The 16,562-nt window shown below is 41.8% G+C and overlaps 3 protein-coding genes and 2 long non-coding RNA genes across 6 annotated transcripts in view; 2 read left to right on the forward strand and 3 right to left on the reverse strand.

Annotated features, from left to right (window-relative positions):
• Nucleotides 1-309: 309 nt before the first annotated feature.
• LOC109484328 lies at nt 310-1,362 on the reverse strand. The gene is made up of 2 exons (XM_019787586.1): nt 1,070-1,362; nt 310-814 (listed from the first exon to the last, which is right to left on the reverse strand). The coding sequence occupies exons 1-2, from the start codon at nt 1,250-1,252 to the stop codon at nt 404-406; spliced, it is 594 nt and encodes a 197-aa protein (XP_019643145.1). The 5' UTR covers nt 1,253-1,362; the 3' UTR covers nt 310-403.
• A 134-nt stretch (nt 1,363-1,496) lies between these two features.
• Nucleotides 1,497-16,562, forward strand: part of LOC109484367 — a 57,003-nt gene continuing 41,937 nt past the window's right edge. The window contains exon 1 of the long non-coding RNA XR_002141070.1: nt 1,497-1,602. This is a non-coding gene — a long non-coding RNA (uncharacterized LOC109484367). The remainder of the gene's footprint in view (nt 1,603-16,562) is intronic.
• LOC109484360 lies at nt 2,448-3,744 on the reverse strand. Its single transcript, XR_002141069.1, has 2 exons — nt 3,470-3,744; nt 2,448-2,838 (listed from the first exon to the last, which is right to left on the reverse strand). It is a non-coding gene; the product is annotated as an uncharacterized LOC109484360 (long non-coding RNA).
• LOC109484298 (anti-apoptotic protein NR13-like) lies at nt 4,698-13,143 on the reverse strand. 2 transcript variants are annotated; one of them, XM_019787566.1, is made up of 4 exons: nt 12,992-13,143; nt 9,550-9,742; nt 8,504-8,915; nt 4,698-7,547 (listed from the first exon to the last, which is right to left on the reverse strand). In XM_019787566.1, exons 2-4 carry the CDS (start codon nt 9,726-9,728, stop codon nt 7,428-7,430), a joined length of 711 nt encoding a protein of 236 aa, XP_019643125.1. In that variant the 5' UTR covers nt 9,729-9,742; nt 12,992-13,143; the 3' UTR covers nt 4,698-7,427. The 2 variants fall into 2 exon arrangements, with proteins under 2 accessions (XP_019643125.1, XP_019643118.1); XM_019787559.1 differs by lacking the exon at nt 12,992-13,143 and having other exon boundaries at nt 9,550-9,858.
• LOC109484339 lies at nt 10,049-11,670 on the forward strand. The gene is made up of 2 exons (XM_019787596.1): nt 10,049-10,375; nt 10,976-11,670. Exon 2 carries the CDS (start codon nt 10,994-10,996, stop codon nt 11,402-11,404), a length of 411 nt encoding a protein of 136 aa, XP_019643155.1. The 5' UTR covers nt 10,049-10,375; nt 10,976-10,993; the 3' UTR covers nt 11,405-11,670.

Consider the following 16,562-nt stretch of genomic DNA (forward strand, 5'->3'; position numbering starts at 1 on the left):
CGCTCGGTGCAACGTTTCCGCTTCTCTCAGTGCAGTACACCACTGCACTTATTAGCAGCGACATCTAGCGAATAAGACTAAACACAGCACATGTACACTTTTCAGCGTATCTCGGCCACTCAGATAATATAACTGAAAGCAAGTCTATATCACTGGTTTTGAAGCCTAACAGTATCCTGCATATCTATACGTGCAACGAATTTGTTTCGGCGCTTTCCCTAGCGTATATCTGTTAATGAACAATATACGAATCAACCGCTAATCATTAATCATTTAATGAAAAGGTTGTGCCTTAGCTTTTTCGGGGGGGCTTATCTCATCTCAAAGCACACAAACTGTATCGCTATTGTACAATCGAAAACAGAAGACCACAAAGGGAATCATCAACATAAGCTCCAGTGGTCTAAAGCTCCTGGTGATCCTCGATATTTCGATCCTCCTCACATGTGACATCCATCTCTCCAGACTCTGGACTAACCCTGAAGGAGCACTCCCCCTCCGAGTCAGGTGGAAGACTCATGGCCTCGGATATGAGCTCTAGAAGATGGACGTCCTTCTGGATAAGTTTAGTGACAACCTCTTTGAATAGCTCTCTCCCCATAGCCTGGACAAACGGCCGGACACTGTGGGGATGGTGTTCCAGCAGTGCCTCCATGACTTGGGCATAGTCGCCTGCAGTACTGCCTTGGGACGGAAGGGTGAGATGGTAGAGAGACGGGTCACCTGTCTTGGCCTTGCCCGATGCTAATGGCGCCATCACAGCCGATTTGTGAACGACCTGGGCGTTAGTACGGCCAAACCACAGGTTGTTCCACTGTAACAGAAGGAGAGAATAGAATGTATGAGAACGAGCTTCTTCTGTGGTAACATTACTCAAAACTGACGGTCATAACATACCCTGTCCTTGGTACTGAATCACCTTACCATTCAATCGAAGCTTCAACTAAAAAGTAGACACAATCTAGGGAAAGCTACCCATATTTCCCGACACAGGAAGCCACATTGATAAGCTGCAACTGCCATACTCCACAACAATGATATACTTGTCCCACGCCACGACAACACAAACCTCGACGTAGAGTACCAGTCCGATGAAAATGACGGCCATCGCGACAACGACTTGCAGCAAAAGTTGTTGTTCCTCACGGTCCCTTTCGGCAGCGGTCGGACTAGCTCTAGATTTATTCGCTTTCCTTTTCTTCTGCTCCCTATCCAGAACACTGTCTACACTTTTTCCTGATCGTAAATTCATTATGAAACCAACTATCTTTGGAGCCTTTGTCTTCTTCACTTCGTCATAAAACAACTCGAAGGGGGGCAAATTCTCTCTTAGCGGCTATGTTCACGGTCACATAGGAAACTGTGGAAGCTCCAATGTGTATGTTCGAATCCTCTGTTGCTTAGAAACTAGACATTCGAATGTGTTCTAACCGCACCATTGTTTTATCATCCCTTGTTCCACCAGGTGATGTCATGTAACCATTGGTAACTTCGAAGTTTGCAAGTTGTTTGTGACCCGAGGACCACAACTTTTACCCCGTTTGTGCGTTGTATGGCGCCCTGTGAAAGCTTGCCGGACATATAACAGGGAAAGCGAGCAAGGTAACTTATGTAACACGTAGGAAAGCTATGTGGTAACGTTTGATTACTAACGTTAACAATGTTGTCCTTTATCCTTGGTTGGTCTGTTTTGTTTCTTTACACAGCTGCTTATATATCTTGTGTAAATGTGATAAATTGAAAAAAAAACACATCTCTCTTATGTACAATATTTATACCCAAACGATATGTGTGTATGAACAAGCACTACCTACGTTAGGGAAGAAATCTTGTGAGAATTTCCAGTGGTATTTGATTAATAAGACTAAATTTCTTTCATTCACCCATTCATCCCTCCATCCCCATCTATCTATTCTTGTACCCATGTATCTGTTTTTTCGAATTCTGTCAAGTGTGACCATAAACGTTATATCAGATCTTAGTTGACTGAGCTTGGGCAAAAGTAAAGATATCTCGTACTTTATACACTCAGCGTTAGTGTTGACGGTTTTTAATTCCATTCACAGCACCAGAGTGAAAGTCTGTGTAATATGATTAAAACAACACTTTTTACATTCTGCACAGTTGAAACCGTGATATATTCGTTAAACACTGCGCTACGAGCAGAACATACTGATCTGAATGCACTACTGTTTCGATTATACATATATTGATTACTAGTATAGTAATGCTGAATAGAATACTTAGCAACCGAGGGTTAATGTGTGTTATGCCACTCCTAAAATTATTTTTTTATTCCAACCTTTGACTATACAGTTAAGGTATTTGTCCTATTGCACTCCGTATATGGCTGACCATAATCGATACAAAAGCATCAGATACATTCTAGTGATCTGTGCTTGATTATGCCAATATTTTACAGAAGGTTTGCAGAACTGACGGCATGATTTTCTGCCCAGCTCCTTGTTCATATGTTGTTTGCCGAGTGGTGTCTTCCTCTGTGGTTTCTGTCATTGTCAGTAGGTGGCGCAAGTCCCTCAAGATTAAGGGCATTCAGTGACCTGTTAAACAGTTCGTCACCCAAGTTACGGAGAATAATACCACAATGCTTTTCTACTTCCACAGAAGGTTTCAGTCCAGGCCGCCCCATCGAAATGTCCAGAGCACGAATCTGTACAGTGTTGACTTGTATGACCAATTCTTGCCCTAATGTCGGTGCTGTTGTGGCGGTGTTGCTGGTATTGCTGGCCCCGTCCCTCCTTTCTTCACTCCCTGACAGATTGTTCCGTTGTGTTTCCCACATGCTAGATGTTTGCTTGAAGCCCATGGCCTTACAATCTAGTGGAAATACGTAAAGGGAGATGTAGTCAATATGAGAAACCATTTATATCTACATTTTACACTGAAGTGAAGCACTAACAACATGAACTATGTTTAGTGTGTGGGAGGACGGACGCACAAATACAGTCGATTGTAATTTCCTGTCACAAGCCCACCTAAAGCTAGCTCCGAGATGTGAAGAGACGTACTAAAATGTGACAAAAATTGCCTTTTATACTGTGTCCTCTTGTGAACATGTATCACATATACGAACGTCCAAAACTAAACAAAACTATATATATATAAAGTAACACAATCGTGTATAGTCCACATATAAAGTACCGAGGATACGTTACATGTACGTGTAAACTTGTCGGCCAACAGTCACCACGCCTACCCACAATATAAACTGTACTAGTAATTTGTACACGTTTGTAGGTTAATTACAGGCAAAGTCGTAGTGTTTATTGCCTAAATGCCGGTCATTTTTGTCTGCTACTACAGGGTCGGGTCATTTTCATTTTCATATTTACCTTACAAAAGTAATAATTCAACCAATTCATACCAGAATGTACATGGCAAAGTCTACAACGTTCTCTTCACTTGTCAGGAATAGATACCTTTATGAACTGAATTTCTATACACCTACCTCAAAATCGAACTACACTCGAGCCTTGAAAAAATCCCAGGGACCGTCAGAATACGTGTCCTCCCTCGGAAGAGTCTAGCGGCAGTGTCAGGAAAACCCCGTTCTCACTGGCGTTATTTGGCGCCAATGACGTGAAGTACTTGCACAAGGTGCGGGGGTTGGGCCCTTATGATCCACGTGATGCCTCTTCCTTTGCTGCCGTTTCCTTGTGGTGCAACACTTTCCCAGAAATAGAGCCGCGCTGGGCCGTCCCCCGCCCACCTCACCTGCCCACCACTTCCGGACTTGTGACGTCACGACAGGTGGGCACAGGTGCGCATGTCAACTGGTGCACCTTACACGCACGGACATGTCTGCCGAGCTTTTGTCCATGTTATCTGGGAAACATTCCACCTTTGTACCCGAACCAAAGAGTGGAAACTGAAACTGGGCATTGTCATGATACTATGGTGATATTTTGTTTTGGTATTACGCTGTCGACTGAGAAAACTCGTTCTAGCCTTGTTCAGCTCACATCAAGTCGCAAGCAGAGCGTTTAGCTGTGTGATAACACAGAAAATTGAAAACTGTTCTAACACTTCAAACTGACCCTAGTCTACTCTGATATGCACAGGATGTTTACAAAAATTATCGATTTGGGGTCACATGTTAGCCAGACGTTGTGTCAATACATAGAACTATCCCACGCCACAACACCCACTCATTACACAGTACCTGCACCCCAGTTTTTCATAGCATGCAAGTCACTGTCTTTAATTTATTATGTAATTATGTAAGCCCTACCATTCCTTGTGTCATAAGCGTAAAAATTTCTTGAGTAGACTTTTCAAGGAAAAGCGCTTCTATATTGCAAACATAGAGAGAAAACACGGGAGCAAATTTGTTTTGACTCAACGGCCAGTTATGTAAGAAGTGTTTTTATTGCCTAAGCCTTGCAGATTGAAGTTTTTGGGGCACTAACAAATTACTTTATGGAATCATTTATTGCTGCAGAAATGTGTCAATTGTGTGTGTGGGGGGGAAGGGGTCGGTTTGTATGTTTATATCATGTATTTTTGTTACTCAGTATGAGATACATGTAACATCATACAGTCCATGTATGCATGTAGCCCCATGGGCATGAATATGCAAATATTCATTCAATTACTGCTTGACTTGAATGAGGTTTGTATTCTTTCACTCCTGGTAATAAACTGAACTTCAGTAATACTAAAAACATGACAACATATTTAAGGATGAGGCACCAGTACCACATAGACTTTATTCCAATGTTAAAACATAATGTCTTTAAAAACACAATGTGCATATAATCTTCCATGACAAAATATACCAAACCTGAAAAAATCAACCTGCTCCCTGCTTAGGGGCAATCTTTGCGTGTACCTAAGCAGGGAGAGGGCTAAACAAATAAAATCTTCCAAAACCATAACAGAAATGAAGATGGCTTCACTGAGTGGCTCTCAACTCATGTCTAATGTCCTTGTTCTTGCAATTGTCACGTCCCTTCTAGCTTGAGAAGTCATCTTCATTACTCATCACACTCAATTGTGTGCAACATGTCCATATAGTTTGTTGCCAGTCTAATACCTCCTACATATACTTGCAATTTGCTATCCCATGTTGAAATATCCTCTCATCACCGGCCTGATTTACAAATACACCTTCCATCAGTGAAATATATGTGGTTTCCTGACACAGTTCTTGCATTGTGTTCCTTGTGTAGGCTGGGTAGCATCCATATTTGCTCCGCTCTGTGCTTAGCTGAGCAGTGTAACATATAGGGATGGTACCCAGGCTATTCCTTTTGAAGTATGTCATCTCTAATACTGAAATAACAGTTCTTTATGAACCAAGCTGCCATACTTCTGTGAAAGAATTTGGAGAAGATTCTTGATACAAATTTAGCCATCAGTCAAATGGATATAATTCTGAAATCAGCACAGGCCATTGTGCAATGTACTGATCCTGTTGCCTGGGGGACCTGAGTCTGGTATTACCAGTAAGATAAACACTTTGCATCATCTCTTTTTTGTCATTGACTGATGAGTCATCCAGGCTATTCCTGCAAGTAAACAAATCAATTGAACTGAGATTCTCAATAGAATGAGTCATCATGACAAGAAAAAAATTCCATTGAAAAAAGCTTTGAAGGTTCCTTACATGATCATGAAAGAAGTGACATACATAGAATGTGGTAACTAGGCCATACACAACCAAGGGACACCTAGCCTGGTTATCAAACCTATAAAAGGTTTAGTAACCAGGCTAAGGGACACCCACCCCAACAGGATTGCTGATTACAATGTACACAACCCTGTTCCTTACCGGTACCTTCATGTAATGACTTACTGTCTCCAGGCAAAGCTCAGATCCTCAGTGGATTCTCCTGCTTGCACTCTCTCAGAGAACACACACAGGAGAACTCGGTTTTTCTGAAGATCTGCACGGGCCTGGACCATCCCCTTTACCTCCCCCTGCACTTATCCCCTTGATTGGCCTTCCAACAGGAGGGAGCATAGCACACACACTCAGCCACTGGAACAGGACAGTACACAAGTCAACATCTGTACACATGAGTCCACTGTTCTCAAGTCTTTACCAGAGTGTTACAGTCATACATACACAGCATTCATCTGTACAGACCAGTGTGTGGTATACTGGAACTTGGACTGTCTGCAGGTTGGCAAGATTGGATACGACAGACTCACGAAGCACAGAAGGTATTTTGTAGAACCAATGATGGGAGGAAAGAAGGGTTAATTACTAAATTTCGATATAACCATATAAGGCAGTTTCCAGCACCAATGGCAGTTATCCCTTACTAAATTCACTGATCCCTGTAAGTACAATTTTACAAATTCACGGCATATCATACAAATACAAAAGTCATCATTACAAAGTAGACGTTTCTTCATCAAGGACTTATCTTTCTTTGATCCTCAAAATATCCTCTCTCTGAGTTTCTGTTTTCCAGTCTTAGGATGTAAGAATACTTAGAAGGCTGCTTGGTTGCACTTGGTGAATAGTCCTGCAGTTGTTACTAGTACTAGTATCAGTCACAGCATTGGCCATCTGTTACACAGCTAGGCCTCTACTGCAAGGTACATGTACCAACGCAGCCTCTATATTCATCTGTGTAGAAATAACCTTTGTATCATTGTCCACATGCAACATGACGGCTCAAACTCATTCCTTATGACATCTAAAATACACGCAATATACAAATTATGCACAAAAATTAATAAGCAATGATAGTTACATCATATAAACAAAAGGCACTTTGTTGTAATTATGGTACAGTATGATAGAGGTCACCTCGATCAAGAATGTCAAAAGAAGTCATAAGCCTTTGGTATATTGCTTTTGAAGAAGTGGGTTTCCTTCACTTATCATTCATAAGCACTTGAGCACCACTCTCCATAAGATGGCACTGTAGATAACGCTTTTCCAGGCATGATTCAAGATCTTCAGACATGAGGTGGCCTCTTTACAATTTCCCAAACTCAATCTACAAATCTGTTTCCAGTAATACATTGTAGCAGGTAATTACATAATGCCTAGTATGTAAGATATTTGTGACTAACCTTTATGTGACTTATGACTCACTACTTAATGCTTAAGATGTCATCAATTAATGCCAACAGAAATAAGCAGGGACACTTCTTTGCCTTTGAATCACACAGTGTGCATGTATGGGCTACATGGAATGAAATACCAACACAAGTTCCTTTCTCAATTAACCATGTTCCTGTAATTTTCCACAGTAGCTGCCACTGAAGACCTGTTCAACCTGTGACAATACTCCATTCCATGTACCCCTATAGGACATGCTGAAATGTTCAAAGGCAAAAAATGTATCCTTCCTGCATATTTCTGTCAAACAAACAGTCAGCATAATTGACAGTGAAAGTCTGAGTGACGTGACTTGGAACAGATCGTGTGATACTGCAACACTGGTTCAGGAGATGAGCTTGAGAACTGTTGCAGCAGCGCCTAGTGCAGCTGCAGTGAAGATAAGTCCATTCCGAAGGGTGACTTCCACGGGTTGATCCTTCCGGAACACATTGTTCAAGGTTTCCTGCAAAACAAGTCAAGGCAACATGTAAAGAATGTACAAAACATCATACAGTGCAATATTAGGGCTGACAGAGCAGTAAAGGATTGCCAAGCCCAGACTTGCCCAGGATCAATGACCCTAACTAAGGACATGTGTCATCTTTTACCTGGAAATGTTGACACTTCTGAGGTCAATGACCTATGGATAACTTCCTTTCAACAGTCATGCCATACAGTATAGGAGTCAGCAAGTCAACATTCCAGAAAGATATTCCCAACATCTTCATAGTTGTTTCTGTGTTAAATTGAAAAGCTTAGAGCAAGTTTTTCATCTCATCCAGCCAAAGAAAATGAGAACAAAATGGACAAGTTGGTAGTTCCTTACAGTACCTTGCTTGGCCTTTAGTTCCTTCTAAACAAACCTTCGAAATGTAGATTGTCTACTGATCTTTCATTTTGGTGGTTTTACTGCAGAAAAAAATTCACTCCCACTTGTTTTTTTCCACACAAAGAAAAGTTCTATTTGGCATAAACATCCTCTTTTGCCTTGATCTACTTGGGACCCTGACCATATTAGGTGGTCCTGACAAGAGGATCGGGTTGTTAGTTTAAGGTGGGTGAGTCTTTGAAGTGGATGTTTCACACAATAGGCAAATACAAATGAGGAAATGGGCTACTTCCTCTGTTCAGAAATATGGGTGTTTTTCCCAGCATATCTAATTACCATCCACATAATTCAAGAGTATTATGAGGGTATGGAAACTGGCCATAAGCAGTATGAGTATAATCTACAAGAAGTCAGATGACTTCAGTTTAGCTTATTTTTGTATGCCTTACTGTGGCATTTTGTACTTTCAAAACATGGTTCTGTGGCGTGTCTTGGAAAAAAAATGAAAGATGTACCAAACCACAGCAAAGCTCCACAAAGACAAGCTGGGGACATGTGTCAGCTTGGAGATCAATATTATTGATACCTACCCATCCCCCATGTTCTTTGATCCAACCAGCGAGGTTGCTTCCAACGTATTTTCCCAGAAATTCGCCGACTGTTTCGGCCACCTCTGGGTTCTGCTCTCTACAGTGGACGGCTATTCTGCCGGCAAAGGCATACAGGGCGACGACGCGGCCCCAGTTGACCGTTTCGTCCTTTAACATTTCATCTGCCACGTTCTTGAAGGTGGTGTAGCTTGTCTCAGGTGAGATCTGTAGCCTGTTGACCATGCCGTTGAAGAAATACTGGTGCCGCTCCAGGAGCTCGTCTGCCGTTCTCTGTAGAGTTGCCGCTGTCTTGCTGGGTGGACTGGATTTCCTGTTACTGATTTTTGTTTGGATGTAGAACCTGGCTAGATCCTCAGCCTCTGTCACAATGGGGTTCTCTGCATCAGGATGACTGGAACAGAAAGATTCTTGGTTAGTCAGGGTCAACACAAGGTTCAGACATCAAACCTTATAAAAGAGACAGGTATGGAAAGTTGAAAGCCAGTGTAGCTGAAGCACTCCATCAAATCAACATTTTGTGGGGCTATTGGTTTGATTTGGATGCCTTTCACTGCATCAGATTTGTATTTGACCAAACCTTGTAGCCATTGTGATCCTGGTGTTCTCTCCTTCGAATTCTATGAACACGGCTTGAACACCAGTCAAAATCACATTGACATTTATGATTTATTTTTTTGTTCTCTTTTTTCTAAAAAGATATTGGCATACCAAATATAATAATTTGTTCTATATCTCATACTAGAACTTGATGACGGGAAATAGCATGGACACAATAGTAACAGTTCTGACAAACATCAGCCAGCAACAGCGAGCTTTAAACTTGGCGTCACCTAAATATACGTTATAAAATTCATAAATTTTGAGTACGTGACCGTCAAAGCATACCCCTTGTTTAGGTACAAGCCCATAGTTATTAGCTAGATACATAAAATGCAGATCAAATTAACCTGCAAATCAGTCTGGTGAAACTTTACACTTCCTACCTTTACTTTAAAGTGCCGAGACTACTGACTCAGTTTCCTTACCTCTGGACTTGTTGGCGGCCATGTTGAATTTTGTTGTTGTTCTCGCCTAGCTGAAAAAGACTTCCAAAGTCGTTCAGCCCGACCGTTTTCTGCTGCCTCCCCAGCAGCTGCGAGAGTCCAGGACAGCCAGATGTTGGCGATAACCCAGTTGGCGGAGGCTGAGGAGAAGCCGCCGACATTTTCAGCTCCCTACCTGTCCGGGCGAGACGCAAAGAAGAAGGAGGTGAACAGTAAAATTCCCCAGTTTTACTCACTAGCATCGGGTGTGGTTGTTGCGTAGTACACCCGACCATGTCCGAACAATGCCGAAGTGTGAACGATCCCTTCGGCATGTTAGATTTTGTCTGCCGATTGGATGACGAAGAGAAAAGGGCGGTTGCTGATTGGTTACGAAATTTGACGAGTCCACTTCGGTGACATCACGTCATCCCTATTTCGGGATATTATGCAAGACGTCAGACGCGTCTGCTTCGGTGATTGGCTGACCCCAATACCTCACGCGCAGGTGAGTCATACCTGTAAATATTCCACGGGATCGTGTTCAAAATTTTACAATAGCGCATTAGAAGAGAAAGTTACGTCATTGTTTCACATTCGACGAATAATTTCCCAAAATAGAACTCAGTTTTGGTTCCAAGTGAAGTGAGTGTGGGCGCAAGGAGACATTTCGTCAGTACGAGAGGAAACCTTCGTTGAAAACACCTGTGAATACTCGAAACTGACGTCGGCGCCAGGAAGAGTGAAATATTAAGGAAGTGTCGGTACCGGCGGTCGGACATCCCCTAATATCAAGATACTGAGTCTGTAATCCAGCAACTACCTGAAGGTGAATTTGTTTATATATATTTTTTTTACTTTGTTCATATCCGTGTTTTGATCAAAACACCTTGCTTTGTTAGTGTTTCGGGTGTTTTACTATCTTTCTTTCATTCATTCAGTGACAGTCGTAGTTCATACAAAGCGCCCCCCTCCCCATGTGACACAAAATAACAGCGAGTCTAGGAGGTTTTTATATAAACAATGATGACAGCTTATTGCCAGCGGCAAATGTGTTACATTTATCATTTTACTAGTATTCTATACGCGGTTCCTTCATGTGTGATGACTCTGTGAAGTGGTGACTGTAATGTTACGTAGTTAATAATCATGTTCATAATTTTGTAACTTTACCATCATCACGACATTTTTGCTTTCATTCTGATATCTGCCACACGCACAGTGAAGAAAACGGTTATAGTTAAACTAACATAACATAACGGAAAAGTATTATCGCGGTACACGTATATTACGCAACGTGTAAATGTTTTGTTGACTGTTGTAGCTATTTGTGGTAGGATACGTCACGTTTGAGTCACGTGACGGACCGGCATGCCCACACACGTCCAAGCGAACGTCAAATGACGTTTGTTGTTACTTTTTCTTTCAGACGGTAGCAGGCTTCTCAATGGTGTACACCAACACCAAGGCGGTGTGTGAGTGGGAGACGGAACGTTGTGCGAAGGAGACCGGAAAACACGCCAACGGCGTCCCGACAACGTTCAACAGTGACTCGTCACTTGAAGTTCACAATAACAAAACAGAAATGCCTCACGACCCGAACTCGACTCGGCTTCCTAAGCTGGTTACGGCCGAAGACATTTACAAGGCCAAGCCAGATGTTTTCGACAACCGATTAAGTGGCGATGCCGCGCACAAAGAAGAGGTGAAAAAGTGTGCGGAGACACTGAAGCAGGTCGGGGACCAGCTAGAGTTGGACTACTTGCGCAGGAACCTGATCGGACTCAACCTGGAGGGACTACCGGACCCTCCTGCCTGCGCACCGGCTACCAACAGGCCCCACTCCGCCAGGCGGTGAAGTTTCATCTGAGGGATTCCAGAGATTTTGGACCCTAGACTCAACCGACATCTACATCATTGCCTCGAACCCAGAGGTATACACTACAGACGTTTGGCTGCAGCCAAAACAAGCAGTCCTTCAAAGATCAGGGCACGTGTCGCTATATGCAAGACGCACATTTTCAGAACTGACACCATTGCCATGTTGTCATCTGTGACCACAGTGACTAATGGGAGTTGAAAAAAGGTAGCACTGTCTCTAAAATGACACCTGAGACTGCATTGTGGAAACTGAAAGGTATATAAAGGTGTCTCAAACCCATTATAACTAGTAGGTTAAAGAGGAGACCAGTGATGAGCGCTAAATGCATAGCAGCTGGACAGACGTCCTAGGCGACCTTAGACTCTTTTGAACTGGAATAACATCGATATCCTATGGCTACAAGATCAGCCACCAGTTACAGACCTTAATACTAGCTGGGCTAAAACCAGCTATATGAGTTCTATAATTTATTTGTTGCGCTTTAAACTATGATGCCGTCCAAAAGATATGAATTGAGAAAGAAAGAAAGAAAGTATAGCATGTTCTAGGTAACTTATCTCACACGAGGAATATGTTGATGTAACAACGTATGTTTATTGACGATTTTTGCAAATGATGAGTCATTCCATGTAAACCGATGTGCCTTCTATACGTGTCGTATTCCTAAAGATGTTGTGATGTGTTCATGTCAAATGATACCTTGTGTGCCTCTATAGAATGATCAGCAATGCACATTGCATTCTTGAAGTATTGTTAGTGTCAATTGTACCGTTGTGCATGCAAAGTTTGTCAACATTTGCATGACTCGGAGATTACTTCAGTTAATCTTTGAAGTGAATAATCTTGTGCTATGCACTGATATAAAAACCTCAAAAGCTAGCAAACAGGGTGATAGAAATGTACTGCATGATATGGAAGACTTTTGTGAAAGTGTCCTTTATAGCAAAGTGATCAGAATTAATGTGAGGTTTTCCTTTGTAAAAACACAAGTGCCTGACGAAAATGAAAAATGTTAACTATACGTTTTTGTATAACATAGCCATTAGGCCTTTGTTGAATGCTTAAAACATGTGCCTAAACATGGGTCAATATCTTCTCACGTAAAAATAAATATTACCATTTGTTGCTGAATACATGTATGTTATATCGTAATTGAATGTCAAGAACTAAGTTTTGTAGCGATAGCATGACTCCAATTCCATGTTCTACTGTGTTATTACTTCTCGTCTAAGTCATGTTTCAAAATAAAAGACAAAATATATGCACATGTTTGGCCCATGTTTGTTTGTTGAAATAATATTTTTCTTTGTAACGTTAGTAAGGGTAAGGATGCATCAAAATGGGAAGTTCTTCAGGAATAATTTCGTTGAACGAGACTGCATTGTTCCCACGAAATACTAGTAGAGAAATAGTTCACAGTGGTTCCACTTTAGAGGATCGGGCCGCCCGATTTTTCGGGCGTATAACAAATTTTCATTAAGTTTTGCGAAATGCTCAAACCTGCACCTGACCCCACCCACTCTCCCCACCCAAGAAATCAGCTAAGTAAGCAACTCTACTTACGAGTATAGCGTTACCAGGTGCCCGCCATCGCTGTACGTCTGTAGCTGGTGTATGAGTCGGAGGGATGGGTGCGTTCACACGTAGAATTTGGTGAATTTTTTTTCACCTCAGTCTCGAAAAGTGCGCATGCCGAAACGACCACGCTGAACTGGGTAAACGTCAGATTATGACGTCAGAAAAATTCTGATGGTGACGTCATAGTTCAACACTCACGAACCGTGTAACGCTTCGTATCGAAGTGTTGTGACGTCATAAAGACAATGCCGCCTTTCATCAGAGACGGCTCAGAAAAGATCGTAGGATCGTCGAATTTGAGTCAAGGTTTTCTCGTTCTTATAGCTTATAGACTTGGCGAGCCGAGTTGAAGTGGATTATCTTGTTAAGAATTATTATTCTATCATCAAAAGGTTTAAGATTCTTTTTTCAAATTTCTCGTAATAATCATTGAATGCTTCTTTTCAGCTGTTCAAAAGTTCGTGTAATTTCGGGGGCCGTTGTAATGGCGCTCCTTAGCCTAGTCATCACCCTGGTAAGCTGATTTGAGTGGGTATCGGAGCGAGCGTAAACTTTAACCCGATCACCGTGAGCCACCGTAGCTCTCCTTGGTGCTGAAAGCGCCATCCTCCGCCGGGGCCATTTAGCTCACCATTGAAATTTCCCGGAGCTCAATGTAGTTGGCGAATGAGGAAAGTTCGACTACGTAGAAATATGTTCTCCTTACCTATGAGAGTATGGTACTATGTTAAAACTATAGCTCTGTCATAATATCCCTCACAAATACGATCATGACTTGGTCATAATGATGTGGTGACATTCACGTCCTGCCGCTGGAGTGGTTACTTTTTCATTGCTACTTCAGTACTTTGATACAGTATGTCTTCATCAGTTGGATTCCAACGGAGAGTGTGATGTTACACAGAGTTAGGCGTATGGTTGAGTGGGAAAATCAGGAAAAATTTACGAGCTCAAGAATGTGGTGGTAGAGTTAGGCAGAAGTACACATCCATAGCTAGCAAAGCCATACCGTTAGGCAAATATACTAGTGTTTTCCTTGTAGTCATCGCCCTACACAATCATAGTTTTATGGGTCCATGCCAGTTGAGTGTGTCAGTAGTAATCAATATATGTGGAGATGATGTTACCACTAATATGTAGAAACATAACAAAATGGCAGGGAAATTACTTCCTTGGACAGACTCATCAAGTCAACTTACTAGTATTGTTTCTTAGGTCTGCTAGCATTCTGCTTTATCTGTATCAAACTTCCAGGAATGGTTGGAATGAAGCACATGAGTCTGGTTCAGTTTTGTTGGCCCACTGAAGTGTCATTTATTACAATATGAATACAAGAGAACAATAATCCATACATATCAACTCACTAATAATGCACAGCCTTTCTATGTACATGAATAGTTTACAAAACCTACATCGACGTAACAGTATTTTTTTTTCTTCAATGGAAATTTATGGCCCAATCACATTGGTATTACATAGTACAGTTCATAATACAGCAAGTCAAAAACACTTTGTTTTGTCCCTTTTTGTTGACCAGTACAAATGGCTAGTATGTGTCACACTCTGAAACACATCATGAGAGCTAGATTATAGTCTTGAGCCCAAGCAAACTCTACACTACCAACAGAAGCCTTAAAGTGGAACACTTCCAGCAGGTCACCGCAAGTCATTTGTATCAAATGCTACTCTTATACAGGCTAAACAAGATTCCTTTAAGAAGTACAAACCCACTGTTAAGTGCCTGGTGTAAGACAGCACCCTCCCTCTAGCGACGTGATTGTCATTATCAAAACTCATCATCACATCTATGTTGTACTGAGAGACATTGCAGGTTAGACGGTAGCTATACTAGTTACAATGGTGGTTCAGTGGGAAGAGGGCATATGACATACAATTTATCTGCAATGCTCTCTGACTGCATGAATGACAGCATACACAACACTCGAGAATTTGTTTTGTTCAGTTCTGTTCTGTGAATATCCTACCTTACTCATGCCATCGTCTACCTGGGTAAGAAGTCCTTTTCTATGTGATCCTCCAAAACAGTTGGTTTATATATCTCTTCTGTTGCATAGCATTATGTCATTGATACAGATTTCACCACAAACTACTACAGATGTTCTGTAGAACTGCTATTGCTTTAGAGGGAGTGTTACAACCAGAAGTTGTTTCTATTACACTATTGCTCACATTCCATTTTGTCTGCTGTCATCTCAGTCATATCGAGAAAAAACTATTTTGTTATTCTATTAAAAAAGCATCCATGTACTCAGAAAGAAAATGATAAATTCTAACTTTCTAAACAAACAAGGTATAATGTCTGCAGAATGGAATGTTTGTTAAAATGTTAAACTCTGCTTACACACAAAAGCTGTCTTTCATCATGTCTGTACCTACACTGGTTCAGTACTGGTTTACTGCGATCACAATTTGCTCAAGCTAGACATCTGCTTTAAGAGAAAGAGACAGACAGAAGGAAAAAAGGTCTTGCAACAAACACTTGTGATTCTCCCTCAAGTGTTTTTCTATCACTGTTCTGACAATGGTACAGTCAGATTTAACCTGTCACCCTTGACCCCAAGGTTTGCCAGCAAACGGGAGGGTTTGTGTCTTGGCACCGAGTCTGCGGTACGTCACACCAGTGCAAATATTCAAACCAACGACACGGCCACAGACTAGCACCAAGCTATGGAATCATACAGGTTCATGTTGGTCTCAAGGCCAATGCACAACAACAAAACGGACTGCAATGCCTAATGTTACAACTTTTTACATGCTGTCAATACAAAAAAAATGTCTCCAGCTTTTGCATTGCAAACTGACTACACGTAGAGTAAATTTCCTAAGAAGTGTATCAGAGCACCCAGGTTCAAATCCCAATATACTAGAAGGCAGTCTGCCATGGAAGCACAGGGAGTCTGGTGCCAGCGGCTTTTCTTTTCACAGCTCCTCAAGTTGCTAATAGGCTTGACAAATATGCTAGATATTGTTATGGATACAAACATATTGGATAACACAGTGTGGTGATTCAATCTCCAGAAAAACCTCTACATGCTGAAACAGAAGCTGACATCAACACCAACATTCACAGGAGGGATGCAGACCACTGGGGTGGCCTAGGCTAAAGCTATATCATACACGCCAATGTACTGGACCATCATAGCAAAAATAAGTACGAGAGCTTCTCGTAGCAAAAAAGATATTTTCACTTAGAAGTATTTACAGTTTTGTTCAGGGTCCGTTCCATCTTACAATCACCTACCCCTACCAGTATACGTAGTTCAAATTATCAACAACTTCCAGATTCTCCAGATCCACCAAGATACAGAGCATCGACAGCTACTGTCCGTTCAGCGGGAGACTTCCCTCAACATTTACTGTCACATTTTTATCTACAAATACTTCATACAAAAGTTACTCTTCCCGTGACGTTTGGCAAACAGACTGAATTCATCGGGCAACTCCCGAAAGCCCACAGTTACATACGCTATTCCCTTTACTGTACAAGTGACGGACAGTGGCGTTCGAGATCACTGTAAAACAGAGGACGCTGCTT

The sequence above is a fragment of the Branchiostoma belcheri genome, unplaced genomic scaffold, assembly GCF_001625305.1.
Source record: "Branchiostoma belcheri isolate BF01 breed outbred unplaced genomic scaffold, Haploidv18h27 scaffold11, whole genome shotgun sequence".
Classification (NCBI taxonomy): domain Eukaryota; kingdom Metazoa; phylum Chordata; class Leptocardii; order Amphioxiformes; family Branchiostomatidae; genus Branchiostoma; species Branchiostoma belcheri.